Source organism: Scyliorhinus torazame, chromosome 3, assembly GCF_047496885.1.
Source record: "Scyliorhinus torazame isolate Kashiwa2021f chromosome 3, sScyTor2.1, whole genome shotgun sequence".
In the NCBI taxonomy this organism is placed as follows: Eukaryota; Metazoa; Chordata; class Chondrichthyes; order Carcharhiniformes; family Scyliorhinidae; genus Scyliorhinus; species Scyliorhinus torazame.
In genome coordinates this window covers 226754344-226773865 of record NC_092709.1, presented here as the reverse complement: position 1 = coordinate 226773865, position 19522 = coordinate 226754344, and the positions used below count along the sequence as shown (strand labels likewise).

At 39.7% G+C, this 19522-nt stretch overlaps 2 protein-coding genes across 6 annotated transcripts in view; both read left to right on the top strand.

Annotated features, from left to right (window-relative positions):
- The window catches only part of ipo11 (importin 11), an 878696-nt gene that overhangs the window by 680985 nt on the left and 178189 nt on the right, over positions 1 to 19522 (top strand). The window lies entirely within an intron of this gene.
- Positions 12391 to 18656, top strand: LOC140408973 (uncharacterized). The gene is made up of 2 exons (XM_072496964.1): positions 12391 to 12546; positions 16308 to 18656. The coding sequence occupies exon 2, from the start codon at positions 16334 to 16336 to the stop codon at positions 18158 to 18160; it is 1827 nt and encodes a 608-aa protein (XP_072353065.1). The 5' UTR covers positions 12391 to 12546; positions 16308 to 16333; the 3' UTR covers positions 18161 to 18656.

The window sequence follows — 19522 nt, the reverse complement described above, 5'->3', positions numbered from 1 at the left end:
TCAACAAAGCATGACATGTGCCAATGGAATAATAAGAAAATGAATGCAAAAATATTTTTAAAGCAAGTGTCATTATTTTAAAAAATTAAATGAGTTTCTAAAAATAAGAAGTCATAGCCAACAGTGATATAATATATATTCCCATTTGTGTGTCTTGAATTGACTGGGCAGCCTCAGTTCTGGAAACCTACATAGGTAGCTCCACATCCTTAATATATTTACTGGTTTTATCTAGCCTTGCAAAAATCACATTGTTCATCCTTTGTATATTTTCATTTTTGCTTCTGTAATTTGAAAAAAATTGTTTTTAAAATGATTTATAATTTTTGGTAATGCATCTCTTTTTATTAAATCTTGGACATTTTTGTCAACTTATGTCTTAGAAATTCACTAATTAGCAATTTATTTAGTTTAGTTAATTTTGTGTTGAAAGAGGAATATGGTTTATGTGTTGCAAATTCAGCTTTAAACATTTTGGTCTATTTGTATTTAGCTTGCTCTTGATCAATATTGTCTCGTACTACTATCATTCCCATATCCAGGATTTATCATGTTTTGTGTTTTATTGTTCTGAGAGACTGAATGTGGTTTCTATTCAGAATGGTAACCTACGATTTTGCTGCACTGCAATGTATTGTGCTATCAGCCTCTGACCTTGATTGCAGTTTTGATTTTAGGGCTATTTTTCTGATCTCAGCAAATTATCCAGTTAGTCATCACTCTTCCAGTCATCCACCATGGGTCTTTGCTATCACTCAATCAAGCACCACTTGAGATGGCTCACATCCGCTCTGCTTTGTATGACTTTGGTAACATTAATTTTCACATCACTTGACTTTTGGGTTGTTCAGTCACACAATCTACTTGGGCTCCTTTTGCAGTGGCTTCTAAAATCATCTCATTTGCTACTTATCTTTTGATTGCTGGTATTTTGCAAGCATTGCCAACTTTTCTAGTTTTAAGCATGCTTTACTTTGAAAATGCAACCCTTTGAATGTGTGCAACAGCTACTTTAAGCTCAAAGTTGGAAATGCTATGATGCAATACACATTTCTGAACAATAAATGCTAATTGCACACCAGAAGATTTGCATTACTTTCACTCTTAGAAGTTCAAAAGAGCAAATAATTGCTGCTGTTCACATCATGATACTTTTATTGTTTTTAAAATTCTAATTTTCCATAATTGCTGTGTTTTTATTAGCAATTGCAAGCTTTACAAAACACTTCGGCTGAAGAGGGTTTTAAAAAAATTTTCCTTGATGTCATATGGAGGTGGATACAATTAAGTTTCCTTGTTACCTACTTACACTCATGTTTCTGTTGGTATATTAATTGCAAGAGCTTGTAACTGGGTCATATTGAATGTTCACAGCAAATTGTTTCCTGACTAGAGAATATGCAAAAGCCACAGGTGACTTGGAAGGATGAAAACTGTTTATAGTGACCAACCATTATTTGAAGTGAAGCATCGCATTTTTGTGTGCAACAATGATGTGTCGAGGAAAGTTACATTCTTCTGTAGCTCTGAAATAATAAAATGGATTGTTATTGAATGGAACTAAAGATATTCCATCCTTCTTATGCGGGACAAATTATGTCTATTGTTCTGCAGTCCACATGAGTTAGTAGTTGCAGGTTAAAGTAAGTTGGAAACATTACAAGTGACTTCAAATGGGACTTTGCTGTATCTATTTGTAAGTTTTGCTACTTCATATTGTCTTTTATTGCTGTTAGGGTAACATTTTCGCATGTATTTTCCCCATTCTCGTCAAGTTCTCGTATATCCTTACTTTGTCTCAAAGGATCTGCATGTAATCTTCTGAACTTTTATAATATAATTTCCTCACTGGCTGCCTGGAGGTGTGCAAGAGCAACTTGCTTACCTCTCTAGATTTTTATGCCCATTTCTGGGAATTGCCTGGCCCCTCCTGCATTTTCATGGCATGGTTGAGATTGGGAATTTGCAATGCGAGGAAAGAAGAAAGATCTTATATTTAAGTAATGTCTTATTGTGTTCTCATAACTTTCAACTTTCCAATCAATATTTTGTATGGTAACTCCAGGAGCCAACTTTCATGTAATAAGGTCCAACAAGCATCAAATGAATGGTTAGATTGTCAAGTCAGTTGTTTCCCGCATGAAGTGCAGACCAGAATAATGGCACCAGGTAGCCAATATGATGCTTGCGATTCCCAGTCATGGTTACTTAGAGGGCAATTATTCTTTATTGTTCTTTGATGGGATGTACACGTCGCTGCTATGCTAGCATTTGTTGCCCATCCCAAGTTGCCCCTGAAAAGATGGTGGTGAACCACCGCCTTGAACTGCTCCAGTCCATCTGATGCAGGTACACCCACAGTGCTGTGAGGAAGGAATTTCCAGGATTTGGGTCTCGTGACCATGTAGAAACGGCACTATGGTTCCAAATCAGGATGTTGTGAGGCTTGAAGAGGAACTTTCAGGTGATGGTTTGCCATGAGTCTGTTTCCATTGTCCTTCCAGTTGGTAATGGTAATTGGTTTGGAATGTGCTGTCGAAGGAAACTTCATAAATCCCTCCATTGTATCTTTTATATGGTACTGCTGTCACTGTGCATTGGTAGTGACGGGGTGAATTTTGAAGGTGGTGGATGGGATGCCATGAAGCTGGCTGCCTTGTCCTGGATGCTGTTGAGCTCCTTGAAGTTTGTTGCAGCTGTACTCATCCAGGCAAGTGGTAAGTATTCCATCACACTCCTGCCTTGTAGATTCACTTTGGGAAGTCGGGGGCTGAGTTACTTTGTTGGAATTGACACTGATTCCCTTATTTCCCCCTTCCTCTCAATTTCTGAGATGACCACATTTTGGCACTTATGTCCCAGAAAACTTTATCCTTCTGTCCAGTTAGCTGAAGTTTGGGCTTTACATTTATTTGCAATAAATACAACCTTTAGATACTCAAGTCACATGTGAGCTCTTGGTTATTCTGTGAATCCAAGAATGTCCCCATCAAGCATGGTCAAGGACATCACAGATTCGAAATGGAGAGATTGATTCAAAAAAGGGTGAGGAGATCAACCAGGAAAAGGCCAGTTGGCCTTGCGTTGGTTGGGAAGTTACTGGATACGATCATCATCAGGGATAGAATAAACTTTCATTTGAAGGGGTGTGGGTTAATCAAAGATAGTCAATATGAATTTGTTGATGGCAATTTTTTATGACTGACTTGATTGAATTTTTTGATAATGTAACAGAGAAAATTGATCAAATATTGTAGATGTGGTACATTTCGACTTTCGGAATACATTCACCAAATTGTCACACAAGAAGCTAATTAAAGAGAGTGGCCCATGGAATTAAGGTGAAAGTGGCAGAATTGCCACAAAATTGGCTGAGTGACATGAAATACAGGGTAGTAGTGGAAGATTGTTTTTAATGATTTGCCGTGGGGTTAGTTGTGGACTCGGTAGAAGCATTACATAAAGTTTGCAAATGATACAGAAATTGGCGGAGCAATAGATCATGATTTAAATAGTTACTGGCTTCAAGTTGACTTAGCCAGGATGATGAAATGGGGAGAAGAATGACATATAGAGTTTAATGCGTAAGATTTAAATACTTTTGGAAGACTAATACAAATTTTGAAAAGCGTAGATGAGCAGAGAGATCTTGGTCTCCACATAAACAAATCAGTGCAGTTCGTCTACCGCGGCAACCGATCCACAGCAGATGCAATCTCTCTGGCCCTACAATCAACTCTTAAACATCTCGACAACAAGGACACCTATGTCAGACTGCTGTTCATAGACTACAGCTCCGTCTTCAACACCATTATCCAAACAAGACTAATAACCAAACTCTGCAACCTTGGACTTGACCCCTCCCTGTGCAGCTGGATCCTTGACTTCCTCACCAACATACCGCACGCAATCTGTCAGGATAGGTAACAACACCTCCTCCACAATAGTCCTCAACACCGGGGCTCTGCAAGGATGTGTGCTCAGTCCTCTACTGTACTCCCTGAACACACACGACTGTGTGGCGAGATTCAACTCCAATTCAATCTATAAGTGTGCAGATGATACGGCTGTGGTGGGTCGTATCTCAAACATCGATGAATCAGACTACAGAAGGGAGATAGATCACTTGGTTGCATGGTGTACCGAAAACAACCTCTCCCTAAATGCTGGAAAGCCCAAGGAACTGATCACCGACTTCAGGAAGCGTAGCACGATACACACCCCCCCCCCTCCCCCCGTCTACATCAATGGCTCCCAAGTAGAGATGGTCGATAGCTTTAAGTTCCTGGGGGTCACCATCACCAACTGTCTGTCCTGGTCCACTCACGTTGATGCAACAGTCAAGAAAGCCCAACAAAATCTCTACTTCCTACGGAAGCTAAAAAAATTTGGCATGTCTGCATCGACTCTCACAAACTTCTACAGATGTATCTACAGATGTGCCATAGAGAGCATCCTATCCGGCTGCATTACAGCTTGGTATGGCAACTGCTCAGCCCAAGATTGCAAGAAACTAGAGTGTGGTGAGCTCAGCCCAATGCATCACACAAGCTTGCCATCCTCCTATTGATTCTGTATCCACCTCCCGCTGCCTCAGAAAGGCAGACAGCATTGTCAGAGACCGCTCACACCCACGCTTTGCCCTCTTCCAGACCCTTCCATTGGGCAGAAGATACAGAAGTCTGAAGACCTGCACATCCAGACATAGGAACAGCTTCTTCCCCACAGTTATTAGACTCCTCAACGAGTCTCCCTTGGACTGATCTGTTCCCTGTAAGAACACTTCACGACCTCCTATGCTGCTCTTGTTTGGCCTTGGTCCTCACTGTAACCAATCACTATTTGTTGATGCACCACTGTCAATGTACTCTGTCGATTATTCTTTTGTCTACTATGTACGTACTGTGTACGTTCCCTTGGCTGCAGAAAAAGTACTTCAACACATGTGACAATAGATATCAATCAATTTAGGGTGGGCAAAACATGTATTTGGCTTTCTTGAGATTATAAATAGAGGAATAAAATGCAAAAGCAAAGACATCACATTAGAACTTTTGTAAATCACTGGTTATGTCTCAGCTGAAGTATTGCAGGCAGTTTTGAGCAACATGCTTCAGGAAAAGATGTAAAGGCATGAGAAAGAATACAGAAGAGGTTTACCAGGATGCTTGAAAGATAAGATACTTCAGTCATGAATTGAGGTTGGAAAACGTAGGCCTGTTCTTCTTGGAACAGAGATGGTGAAAACATGACCTGATAAAGGTTTTCAAGGTGATGATGGAATAGAGGGTGAAAAATGCCTATGGGGTGAGGCTCAATAACTGGAGATCACAGATACAAAATGATTGGGGAACGATTTAGAGGAGGAATATTTTTCACTTGGGGTGTTGTCAGGATCTGGAATGTTGAACCTCAACCTGAAAAAGTAGTAGAAGTGATTCCATAGAAAATTTTAAAAGAGAATTCAACAAGTACTTGAGGATGAGGAATTTACAGGTTACAGAAAAAGCCGGATGTGGGACTCCGCACCGCTGCTGTATCACAGAACATTACAATCTGAATGATCTCCCCTGTTCTGTACATGAATTAATAGGGGGTGTAATTTCACCTCTCTTTCTGCACGCATCCTCAATGCAATGGGATTATTGCCCTTTATTGGCCTGATTGCAAAGGATTCATTATTCTTAGACTCAACCTCCCCATTCTGCAAGATACTGTTGAGCGCTTTTATTATTTTAAAAGCACTGAAAATATGCTTAATGGACTTAACTTGCTCCTGGCAGTATTCAAGGATTGGAATATGCTTTTAAGAAACTGCAAATATATTTTTTTCATTCTTTCACTGTATCTGAGAGTCATTAGCTAGACCAAGAGTCATTGCCTGCTCTACATTTCCTTTGAGTAAGTGGAATGAGTCAGCTTCTTAAACCACTGCAGTTGTTATGGTGTAGGTACACTCACCATGCTGTTAGGGAGGAAGTTTGGGGACATTGATTCAGCGACAGTGAAGGAACGACACTATGCTATGATTTGGGGAGGTTCTGTCCCTGCAAGATCTCACAAATGGTGAAATCGCAAACCACCAAAGCAGTTTGTAATGGGACTGTGGCAGCCATCCCCAAATTTCAGGTCTTTACATTAGTGGTGTCAAAAAAAAAATCTACTTTTTGATTAAATTGAAGCCAATTTTATGGAAGACATTTATTGTCAACACAAGAAAACAAAAACAATTTAAAACTTTTCAATTGCAGAATACAAAAGTATTCTCCATTTCCTCTAAGTGTGGACCTGAGAACAAAAGTTAACTTGGCTTTACGACTACCAGAAACACTAACACTTCAGACTTTCCAATGTACCCGATTATGGATTCATTCACAGAGTATTCCCTGGGCAACATGAAAGCACTTACACCATTTTGCAGTCTATCTAGAATTGTGACTTTCTGTTCAAGTGGCTTCAGCTTCTTGGCACTTTTTCAGCTTGGCTCTGCCACACATTTTTAATTAACTGCTGTACTGTCTTGTAAATGTACTGCAAAATACTGTGAAACACAGCAACCTGCGTCCACATGGAGACTGCATGTGCGCAGTAAGGGACATTTACAGTGCACGCATTCTTAGAGGATCAGAGTACAAACAGCATCATTTTTCTGTAACCAATCACTGTTTGTCGGTGTACCATTTGTCAATGTTTTCTGTTGATTATTCTTTTGTCTACTACGTACGTACTGTACGTTCCCTCGGCCGCAGAAAAATACTTTTCACTGTACTTCGGTACATGTGACAATAAACCAAATCAACCAATCAGTCAGCTCCTTTGTTTAACTCTTTTGTCTATGTTTTGACTATGGTTGGTCAGTAGTGAGTGGCCTGGAAGAACCCAAACTAAGAGTCAGTGAGCAGGGTACTGTTGAGTAAATGTCTCTTGAAAGCACTGTCAGCAACCCCTCCCATCACTTTGTTGATGATCCAGAGTGGACTGAGGGCGGTAATCGGCTGGATTGGATTTGTTCTGCTTTTTGTAGGCTGTGCATACCTGGACTTTTTTCCATTTGCTGGTCAGATGTCAGTGTTCTAGCCGTACTGGAATAGCTTGGCTGGGGGCATGGCTGGTTTTGGAACATATATCTTCCATACTATTGATGGAATGTTCGCAGGTCCCATAATCTTTGCGGTGTGTGGGTTTATTAATCAAGAAACATTGGCCAAGGGGACATTTAGGATTAAAATACAGTTGCAAAGTTAGTCGATGGAGGAAATATATGGTTGAAGGGGAAATTATTGACTATTACTCACTGGCGAGGTTGATTATCTTCCATGTATCAAAAGATGGCTCATGACTCCTATTTTGGATCTGCCGACTTTGTCATGTAGAATATTTGTTGTCATGTGGGATGTCTGGTTGTGTATTATCAGTTCAGATCTTGCTCCTTTCGCTGCTCTCACTTTTTCCCTTCATTTTGTTATTGGTTGTCAAAATGCTGGAATCCTTCCTATAGACTCTGCTGCCAACTGGTTCGGTCCAAGGCATTGGTCTCCCAGGAATAGATAACAATGTTGCACTTCTTCATGTTGGTTTTCAGCACATTCATGAAGCACTTCTGTTCCTCTCTATGTCTACACTGACTGATATGGCCTGTTATCTGACACATGAACAATATGAGCAACCTAACAAAGGTGATGATGGATGATCATAGCCTTGATGCTTGTGGTGCCTGTTTGTGAGAGGACACTGCTGGGTCATCTCTCCTCCCACTTAATATGTAAGATGCTCTGCAGGTAGCACCGATGGTATGACTCCTGTGCTTTGAGGTGTCTCCGAAACTTTGTCCATGTTTCAGGAAGGGATCACGGGTACATGATAGATCATGAGCTTGGTTTCAATTTTTAAGTTGCGATGTTTAAACACTCGCTTTCTCAAGTAGTCAAAGACTACACCAGCAGATTTCAGGCAATGCTATATTTTGTTACCAATGTCAGCCTCCTGGGGAAGATAGCTTCCAAGAGTCGTAGAGGTTTACAGCATGAAAACAGGCCCTTCGGCCCAACTTGTCCGTACCGCCCAGTTTTTACAACTAAGCTAGTCTCAATTGCCCGCATTTGGCCCATAACCCTCTATACCCAGTTTTCCCATATAACTGTCTAAATGCTTTTTAAAAGACAAAATTGTACCTGCCTCTACTACTGCCTCTGGCAGCTTGTTCCAGACACTCACCACCCGCTGTGTAAAACAATTGCCCCTCTGGACCCTTTTGTATCTCTCCCCTCTTATCTTAAACCTATGCCTCTAGTTTTAGACTCCCTTACCTTTGGGAAAAGATGTTGAATATCTGCCTTATCTATGTCTTCTGTTGTCAAGCCAATTTTGTATCCAATTGGCTACCGCACCCTGGATCCTGTGAGATTTAACCTTATGCAACAACCTACCATGCGATACCTTATCAAAGGCCTTGCTAAAGTCCATGTAGACAACGTCAACTGCACTGCCTTCATCTACCTTATCTATGCCCCTCGTGGGCAGCACGGTGGCATAGTGGTTAGCATTGCTGCCTCACGGCGCCGAAGTCCCAGGTTCGATCCCGCCTCTGGGTCACTGTCCATGTGGAGTTTGCACATCCTCCCCGTGTTTGCGTGGGTTTTGCCCCCACAACCCAAAGATGTGCAGGGTGGGTGAATTGAACACGCTAAATTGCCCCTTAATTGGAAAAAATGAATTGGTTAGTCTAAATTTTTTTTAAAAATTATGCCCCTCATTATTTTATAGTCCTCTATATGATCATCCCCAAGTTTCCTATGCTCCAGGGAAAAATGTCCCAGTCTATCCAGCCTCTCCTCATAACTCAAATCATCAAGTCCCGGTAGCATCCTAGTAATTCTTTTCTGCACTCTTTTTAGTTTAATAATATCCTTTCTATAATAGGGTGACCAGAACTGTACACAGTATTCCAAGTATGGTCTTATTAATGCCTTGTACAACTTCAACAAGATGTCCCAACTCCTGTAATCAATGTTCTGACATCACCAATGTTTCCCCAAGTTCCCTAACATTCATGCCTTTCTCAACAGAAAAATACCGATGAGAAATATTCATTTAAGATCTCACCCATCTCTTGTGGATCTGCACATAGATTACCTTCTAGATCCTTAAGAGGCCCTACTCTCACCCTGATTATTCTTTTCCCTTTATGTATTTGTAGAAGCTCTTTGGATTCTCCTTTGCCTTATCTGCCAAAGCAATCTCATGTCCCCTTTTTGCCCTCCTGATTTCTCTCTTAACTCTACTCCACCAACCTCTATACTCAAGGGATCCACTTGGACCCAGCTGCTGATGCATGTCATGGCCTCCTACTTCTTTTGACCAGGGTCTCAATATCCCGAGTCATCCAAGGTTCCCTACTTCTACCAGCCTTGCCCTTCACTCTAAAGGAATGTGCTTCCTCTGAACCATGGTTAACACACTTTTGAAAGCCTCCCACTTACCAGCCGTCCCTTTGCCTGCCAACAGATTCCCCCAATCAACTTTTGAAAGTTCCTGTCTAATATTGATGATTTCGGGGGTTTTCCCTCCGTCTGGTCTCAGTAAATATACCAAGTCGGATTTGTAGATAAAAATCTATTTTATTCCAAGTAGCTTGCAAGCTAGACTCACTCTGATAACAGCAGGACACAACCAGGCTTCCTGAGATTCCCAGAGCAAGTAAAGACAAAGGGACAAAGCATCTCATTTTCATATACATTCATGTAGCATCAAGTTTCACATACACATGACCACATAAGGTAACGGCGGCAAATGTAAAATTTTCATAGGTTTTCCCCACATTCCTTGACCTGGCCATATAAGGTGATCTTTGCAGTTACTGATCCCAATAAGCTCATCCCACATTCCTTAACCCTGAGGCCCCTTTTACCAGTATCTTCTCCAACAGGCCGACTCAGTGACTACCCATCCCCCTCATCATGCCTTGAATCCCACTTGCAGGTTGCACATTTTCCACAGCATAAGCTAGAGATCTTTACAAAGTCCGCTAACCTAACTCCTTATTCTACTGCAGTAAGATTTTACTCCTAACTTGGCCTAACTACCCATCATGCTTTAGTACCATGCCTTTCTGTTCATTTCCTCAATATCATCAAATTGGCCTTCCCCCAATTTAGAATTTTAACTTTTGGGCCAGACCCATCATTCTCCATAGCTATCGTAAAACTAATGGATTTATGGTCACTGGTCCCAAAGTGATCCCTCACTAACACTTCCGTCACCTGCCCTTATTTCCCAAGAGGAGGTCACGCTTTGCCCCCTCTCTAGTTGGGCCATCCACATACTGAATGAAAAATTCCTCCTGAATATACTCAACAAATTTCTCTTCACCCAAGCTCCTGATGCTATGGCTGTCCCAGTCAATGTTCGGAAAGTTAAAGTCCCCAACTATTACAACCCCATTTTTCTTGCAGCCATCTGTAATTTCCTTACATATTTGCTCCTCAGTTTCTCACTGACTATTTGGGGGTCTGTAGTACAATCCTATCAAAGTGATCTCTCCCTTCTTATTTTTCAGTTCAACCCATATAGACTCAGTGGGCGAACCGTCGGATATATCCCCTCTCGGTACTGCCATGGTATTCTCTCTAATCAAAAATGTAACTCCTCCTCCTCTCTTACCTCCTGGTCTATCTTTCCTATAGCATCTGTACCCTGGAACATTGAGCTGCCAGTCCTGCCCCTCTGTTAGCCATGTTTCAGTAATAGCTATAATATCCCAGTCCCATGCACCCATCCATGCCCCGAGTTTATCTGCCTTGCCCGTCAGGCCTCTTGCATTGAAATGAATGCAGTTTAATCTAGATTTCCCTTGCTCTCTGCCCTGCTTTCTCAGACCATCTGTCTGGTCATGTTTTGTGCACTCTCCCTGTGTTTTATTTCTTTTAGCCTTACTGGACTCATTCACTGAGTTATCCACAGTCTCTGTGCTCTGACCCTTTTTGATTTTTGACTGGTTTCTCTGCCTTTCACTTTTCCCCATACTGCCTTTTGTTTCTCTCACCACTTTATTTCTTCCGACTTCCTGCATTGATTCCCATCCCCCTGCCACATTAGTTTAAACCCTCCCCAACAGCACTAGCAAACACTCCCTCTTGTTGAAGCTTCTAGGTTGCTGTAGCGTAAAGGAGACAGGAGTTCCACGAAACATCTTTATTTCTTTGATTCCAACTTCACACGCATATCTCCATCAACAAATAATGCCACCTGTAAACCCCTTTGACTACTATTGGATAATTGACATCAAATTAGTATTTAATTGGAAGGTCTGTTAACCTATTCCTAACACCCCTAGGACATTGGTTCCAAGATATTGTAATGTTCACATTTTCCAGGCACTCATGTTTCCTAATCAGTGGGGCTGGGCATGTGCACTTGGAGCTAGCTGATGGAGGATTTTGTTCTGCTGCACGTTGACTCTTTAGTCCTTTGTTCTTGTTGCTTCAGAAAATATGTCTATGATGCTCCAGAGATCCATTTAGCATCATTGGCATATTGGAGCTCAGTGACTGAGGCCAGGGTGATCCTAATTTTTGAGTGAAGTCATCTGAGATTAAATAATTTACTGTCCATTCGATAAATAATTTGGTTGGAAGCCAGCAGGAGCTTGTCTCTAGTCAGATGAAGCATGGCGATAAGAAAGATTGAAAAAAGAGTTGGAGAGATGACGCAACCTTGTTTTACTCCTGTCCTGACTTCAAGAGTTTGTGATGTATCCATTATTAAGGATCACTGCTCGAAAATCATCATGAACCAAGTGAAAGATGATAACGAATTTTGGAGGCCACCCATACTTCAGTGGGGAAATATATACTGCAGATGAGAAAATGCACAACTTATTGCAATTGGCTAAATTGTGATTTTGGACAATCTTTTGCTCAGAATATTTGTGATATGTAATACATTTCTGAATATTAATTTCAATAAGATGCAGTAATGAAAATGCATTCTAATTTTATGTATAATTTTAGGGGCATTGACATTTTATTAAAGTTCATTAAATCGGTGGAGAGCTTTCTGTGTGGCGAAGCAAGGGCGCTTGGCACTGACCTCAAAGTAAGTCTTGTTGGGCGATGCAGACGATTGAGTTCTGGGCAACTCAGCTGATAATTATCAGGCACAATTTAATTCTAATCAACTAAAATTAATTCTTAAACAGGCTCGGCATTTTAAAGTTGAAAAGCAGCTCAGGTTGCCTTGCCAGAAGCGATCCTCGGTGAACAATCAGATTTTGTCCTGTTGCACCATTTCCTGTTTTCATGGAAATATGCTTTATGTCCAATCACTGTAGAGGAACAGTAAGAATAGTCAGTTCCTTCCTGACTTTGGATACACACCAAAGGGATGTGTACAATTCCTGAAGTTGACATTTTCCATTCCCCTCCTGCAAGTGAAATCTTTTGTTCATTAACCAAAATCCATCTTTTAAAATAGATGCGTGCTCATTTCCTCGAAATCTTGTGATAACGGAGCATTTATATTTAAAGCAGCATTATTTAATTCATTCAGGTGAGAATGTGTGTTTTTAAGGTCTCTGTATTTTTTTAAGCGTATTGAAATTCGTGGCTTAACTGTATTAGTAGAATCATGGTGATGTGCAGCGTTTTTCCCACAATAAAACACTGCTTACACAAAGCATGTGAAAGGTAGCACAGTGATAAAGTACCATCCTAGCGGCATATTTAACATTGAATTTAACAGTTAACTATCTTTAAATATGCAGTTAAAAACTGACGGCTGAAATAGATCTGGATAGCTGATTCTGTGCCCTTAGCTTAGAGAGAGAAAATCTGACCACCATTTTTGCTCTTGGTCTCCATTGAGAAATTTATGTCGGTAGACGTTAGATACCATTCTCCTGCAAGGAATCAATGCCATCAAGTGATATGGGGAAAATAATGCTCAGAAAACATTAGCAAGAGGAGGAAATAGGGATTAGTTTTAAATAGGGAGAAATAGAATTCTTACATGGAATGCCGCTGTAAAATAACATTTTTAAAATGTCACTATACGTTTACTATAGCACATAAGTGCCGCAGAATGGATTCTTACGTACGAGAAGATTTTATTTGAGCATTCAGTGCTTTAAATACACTGTTGTATTGAAGATATTTGCAAAATGATTGTCTAACTCTGTAATGCTGAGGATTGAAAAGTACAATTATTTCAAAGTATAGTTTCATAGAATGACTTCACCTTAGAAAACATAACCAAATTGGAATCCTGTTCTGAAATCAATTGAATAATTAAGCTAAGTTTGTGCATTGAGCTGTTCGTAGAGTGTAACTTTACTCAACAGTAAGATCCAATATTAGCTGCCTCCTGAAAAGCTAGCACAAATTGTCATTACAGATCAAAATAAATCTTGCTTACAATGGCTGACCTTACAGCTTCACTCAAAATCTATAGGTATCAAATCTGGCTAATAATTGAATTGTAAACCTATGTTCTCAGAGCCATATTTGAATGTTATTATTTTCTGATTTATTGAGTATTGATTCAGTATTTGTTAGGAACAAATTATGTTGAAGTATTTATGGTGGAATTAACACAGTTGGTAATATAGATGCCATGTTGCATTGTTATTTTGCCATTTTAAAGTCATATTTTGAAGATATAATAATATTTAATACAATAATATATTGAATATATATTTAAACATCGCATCTAATCATTAAATCTACAAGATCTTTTATCTAAAAACAGAGTACAGTAATTACACAGCAGAGCCATCAAATAAAAAGTCAGGTTAATGTTTTGGTTATAGACCCTTTCTCAAATTTTCACTTTTTTTTGTTGCTAAGATGTATTTACCAGTTACTTCCTCAAGAACAGAAGGAAAGATTAGTAATCATCTTTAGACTAGTTTAGATCTTAAATGTTAGAAATAATTTCATGTGAACATAAATGTAAAGTGTATGAGGGTGATATTGTTTATTGCTAGCAACAAGGCTGTGCATATTGATGCTGCCCACAAAGATTTCTGCAACCTGACCCTTTTGCAATATTTCAGCTGGGGCTTCTGATTCCGGCTGAAGCATCAATAGGTCAGTTCAGTGCAGACACCTGCGGAGAAGACCATCGAGTGCAAGAAAAAACGGACAAGACTTGCCCCTTTTTCAAGACTGTGGCTTGCATATCCAATGTTCAACGGTCCCAAGACATTAAGTAAATTATTGACGGGGTGGGGGTGGGGTTGTTAGTTGGGTCGAGTTGGGATTGTAGCCAGATCAGCAGGGTAATCAAGTGGGGAGACGGTTGGGGCCAGGTGGTTGCGAGGGGTAGGTCAGGCCGAGTTCAGGGGTGCAGTCAGGTCAGAGGGTAGTGATTGGGGTGGTTAGACCAGGTATTAACCAGCATAACATTATCAGTGTTAGCATACAGGTAAGTCTAATGTATCTGACCCTAGTCTCTGACACTGAGCTCAGTGTCGGGAGACATTCACAGAGGGTCCTTGGCAATGAAAATCACTCTATCGAAAGTTTCACCTTCCTGGGCAAAAACAAAGAATTCTGCAGGATCCTGACGTGCATCTCCCGACTTAGTTCCACTCGCTGACAATCCAGATACCGGAAGGTTTGAGCTAATCTCTTTTTCAGTATATCAAAGGAAAGATACCAATAAAATCCATTGGTAGCACCTTGAATTTATACCTGCTTGATCATTCATATCACTATTCTAACCTTAATAAAAAGAGAAAACACAGGAAAAACTCAGCAGGCCTGGCAACATCTGTGGATGACTCTTCAGAGCTTAGTATTTTTCTTTTAGTGTGCTAACATTACTCTTCATAGTTTTTGGAAAATCCTTGCACAAGTTTCTCAAAAGGTCAAAAAAGATCCAAAGCAATCATGGGTCTCCAGTATTTTAGCACTAGTTGTTGAACCATACAAACCAAGAAGTGTTCCATAACAGTTACCTTAATCTGTGTATACTTTGCCAATTTTAAGTAGGATAGCTAACTGGCCTCCGCATTCGAAGATTAGGGAAAATAAAATTGACCAGGGTCTCTACACCCCATTCCTATCTATTGATCTCTTGCTGCAAGTGTGCTTGTGTGGATATCAGATAAGTACTGAAGCAGAAACCCTTTCCACTGGCAGGAGGGTCTGTAGCCAAAGGACACAGTAGCAAAATAACCACAGGGGAGATAGAAGTGCTTTTCTGCAGGGAGTGATTATGATCTGAAATGCCCCTCCTGAAAAGGCGGTGAAAGCAGTTTGAAAGGGGAATTGAATATAAACTTGAAAAAGAGTAATTTGCAGGACGGTAGAGAAAGAGCAGAGAAAAGAGACTAATTGGATGGCTGTTTCGAAGAACGTAAGGAAAGATTTTCATTGACATAGCACCTGCTATAATCTCAAGATGTTCCAAGCCACAGTGAAAAATTATTTTTGAAGCGTGGTCTGTGTTGTAATGGAGGAGCTAGAAAAGATACGATGGGGTCGTTGGCTTCCTTCCATGTATGATTCTTTGGAGTGAGTTTGATAACTCCCCAACCTAGGCTTTCTGTTTGTTTTGGGGGGTTACTGTACCCTGACAATATTTATATCTCAACCAATATCACATTGCTGCTTGTGGAAGCTTGCAGTGTGCGAATTGGCTGTCATGTACATTATGACAGTGACTAGACTTCAAAGTAGCATTTCATTGGCTGGGAAGTATTTTGAGACCCTGCAACTGTGAAGTACTTTGAGACCCTGCAGTTGTGAGAGATATTCTATAAATAAATGGACATCATTTTTTCCGTTTGGCTGGGTGAGTCCAGTACCCATAAAAGGATAAGTTGACCCCAGTATGAGAGTGAAAAAATAATTTATTGACGAGTTACATAGGTTGATGTCAGCATTACTGAGAATATGCATTTTGACTGTTCCCGTAACAGCCTCCCCGAACAGGCGCCGGAATGTGGCGACTAGGGGCTTTTCACAGTAACTTCATTTGAAGCCTACTTGTGACAATAAGCGATTTTCATTTCATTTCATGTGATCCAGAAATCTAATGAGAAGAGTTCTTGCACATTCTTGTGGCTTGTTAAAGAGTGGTATGAACATTTATTCAACTGGGAATTGTGGGTATCATTTACTTCATTCCAAAAAGGGACAAAATAATTTTCAAAAGTTAAAATATTAAGTATAAAGACTCTCTAAAATGTAAAGTGCAGATAAAAGAATAGTTTTGTAGTTTGGTCACAAGGTAGAAGTAAAAAGAAAACAGAACTAGGTCAGCCTCTGGTAACGTGTTATCTTTTTACATTGATGAAACAATAGGCTATAAAGAACAAGAACGAAAGACAATGTGTGGATTTTACAACAGCAACAAATGCTACCCAACCGCTGTCAAGCTGCTGGTTTACATTCTTCTTCTGATGCCTCGAGGCCTTTCACTGGTTTGTCCTTCTGCTTGTCAGCGTTGTTCAAGGACTCTGGTTCAGTGTTGCAATTTAGGTTTAACATCGGTTCCTCAGAATTTCTCAAAGACCGCTTCTCTGATCTACCTTAGCAGGAATAATATTTCTAATATAACATCTAAAGATTTAGCAGGATTTAGCAGACTGTCAACACTTTTCCTTGATAAGAATGATCTTGTCTATATCCATCCTCAAGCTTTTATTAGCCTCATCAGTTTGTACTATCTGCAAGTGAATAATAACCAGATACAGTACTTCAGTCCGGGGATCTTTAGAGGCCTTTCAAAACTTCGATATCTACATCTACAACATAATCAAATTCTTTATATTCCAGTAGGATTGTTTTCTGATTTGACTACCCTTCAATACTTACAGCTCGAAGGAAACTCCCTTAGCATGCTCAGTGGTGGAATGTTCATGGGATTGATGAGTCTTCATACACTACATCTGGCTAACAATAGAATTTCAAGGATATCTAATTCCTCTTTCTGGCAGCTCACGCAACTGGAGTTTCTCAATCTGCAGGGCAACTGCTTGACGTGGATTCCATCAAATACTTTTGTTCAACTTAAGATCCTCAAAAGACTCATCTTATCCAATAATCCAATTAAGTTGATCCATCCTTATTCATTCAATGGACTAGAAAGTCTCAGATATCTTTATCTCAATAATGCCAAAATAAAAGCCATTGCAAAAGGTGGCTTTTCTGCACTGAAGAGCTTAATACATTTAGCTGTAAATAACAATAGCATAATTCATGTTAATTCTGATGTTTTTAAAATATTGCGCCTAGGTTATTTGCGACTTGACCATAACAACATATCCTTTATTGAACCGGATGCTTTTGAAGGAATGGCAACAACTTTAAAAGTTCTACACTTGGCCAATAATAATCTTACAAATCTGCATCCTGAGGTCTTGAGGTCACTGGCTTCTCTAAATCATTTACTAATAAATAACAATCCTTGGGAGTGCAACTGTAAATTATTACGTTTGCGTAGATGGCTGTTGTCATCCTCACTTCAATTAAACATTCGTTGCCACAGTCCACCCAGGCTACGTGGTAAGCCCTTGCGCTACACCCGTGTAAATGAGGTCAACCGATGCAACTTGACTTTGGCACCTTTGGGATTAAATACTGAAACAGGATCCCCAATGACTAGTATAGTATTGACTTCAATGAAAACAAGTACCCAAAATGTTTATTTCAAGCTGCAGAACAATGCTGTAACGGTGCAAGACTTCAAAGATTCAGTTTCTGTAGCAAAAGAAGACATTGGGCCGTTAACAAGTATGCTACCACAGCAGCTACCAATTGAATATGCACCTGTAAATTTAACCAGATTTACAGATTCAGATATGGCATTAAAGTCGATCAAGCCTTTATTAACCTGTGAACAGAATTTAGTAAAGCTGAACCAAGCCTTTGATATACTCTTGGCCTTTTTTATCTTGGCGTGTGCAGCAATTTTAATCCTGATATATAAAATTCATCAGCTGCGTCAGAAACTCCAGGCTGCTGAATCTGAAGGAGACCAGGTTCTAGAGTATTACAGTGTGTATCCATATGCGCGGTATTATGTGACAGACCCTGTGCAGGTTATTCCTCCAGAACCTATAGCGAATCCAGAAGTGGACCAGAGCAGTCTCCTGAAGATATCACAGCCTCCTAATCAGGCACAAGTTATTTTTTTTGAACACTCTGTTTTATGATTGTGTTTATATCTGATGTACACTGAACAGAAGTTTAACATTTAACAACAACAATAGCTATTTATGATCAGTTAGGTGTGTTTGAATATGTGTGTGTGTATCATTAAATTACTCTTCTTACAAGCAACTCCAGGAAAACAATATTTTTACTAAAGTACATATTTTTATCCACATGTACCAAAAATCACGTAATGTTTGAACTGGTATATTTTTCAGCATGGTGTCTTCCTGTTTGTTGCATTATGTGTAGCCTGGACTCCGCAGCACCAACAATTCAGGAAGTTATGAAAAATAACCTGGATTTTTTTTTTACAATTGCAACATATGGTTAACTTCAACAGCTTCAATAAAGTTTAGGTGGTGTGTATTTATTAATTTAGTGCATTCAAAGTATTCAGCAGTTAGCTTCCCAGTGGATTAGCGGAATAGTTCATTTTATTATAAAGAATGCCAGTTAACAGTTCGTAGATAAGCAATAAATACCCTGTGAACAAAAGTTGTGTGTGGATTTCTTGAGTTCTTGTTCATATGAAAGATGTACTTGCAATTATGCTCCTGCATCAATGCCATGTTTTAATTTGAAATTTAAGTGGTAGAAAGAGCTGCACCTTAAAAGTGTATGCCTTTTGGAGATTTTACTGTATAAAAAAAATGATATACATGATTTAATTTAAAATTAACTCTTAAAAGTTATAAATAGAACAGTAGAATATTGCATCTGGCAAGACACTGAACATCTGAGGTTCCAGTGTTTATAACACAATCACATCAAATTATGATGGTGCCGTTATAAACATGCCATCATGGTTGTTTGTCGGTCCATGGCGAATGCATCAAAAGTTTAAAGCAGAACTTCTAAAGAAGTGCATCAGTGATCCCAGAGTGATGACCTTTTTTCTATTATAAACAAGGTTTTCTTCTCATCTGTTTTGTATTCTGACATTACTTTCTGACCTATGAAAAGTAGACACCAGCTGATGCCAGCAATTTATGTCATAAATATTAATTAAAGCAGAGTGCATTATGTAGATTGTGGCTATCTTACATTTTGATTATGCTTGTCCTACAGACAAAAACTAATCAAAGGCATTGTTCTCACCTTTACTTTATGGTCAGCTTTTCCAAACTTCGTAAAGATAGGATCGCTGCAATGCTACTTTTTTGATCAATAAATACTACACTTAGCCCTCAGGGCTACATGTAGATTTGAAATGAAAAAATTAAATGAAAATCACTTATTGTCACAAGTAGGCTTCAAATGAAGTTACTGTGAAAAGCCCCTGGTCGCCACATTCCGGCGCCTGTTCGGGGAGGCTGGTACGGAAATTGAACCTTGCTGCTGGTCTGCCTTCATCTGCTTTC

Coding starts and splice junctions, on each gene's coding strand:
- LOC140408973 (XM_072496964.1), top strand. CDS start 16,334: ATGTGTGGATTTTACAACAGCAACAAATGCTACCCAACCGCTGTCAAG.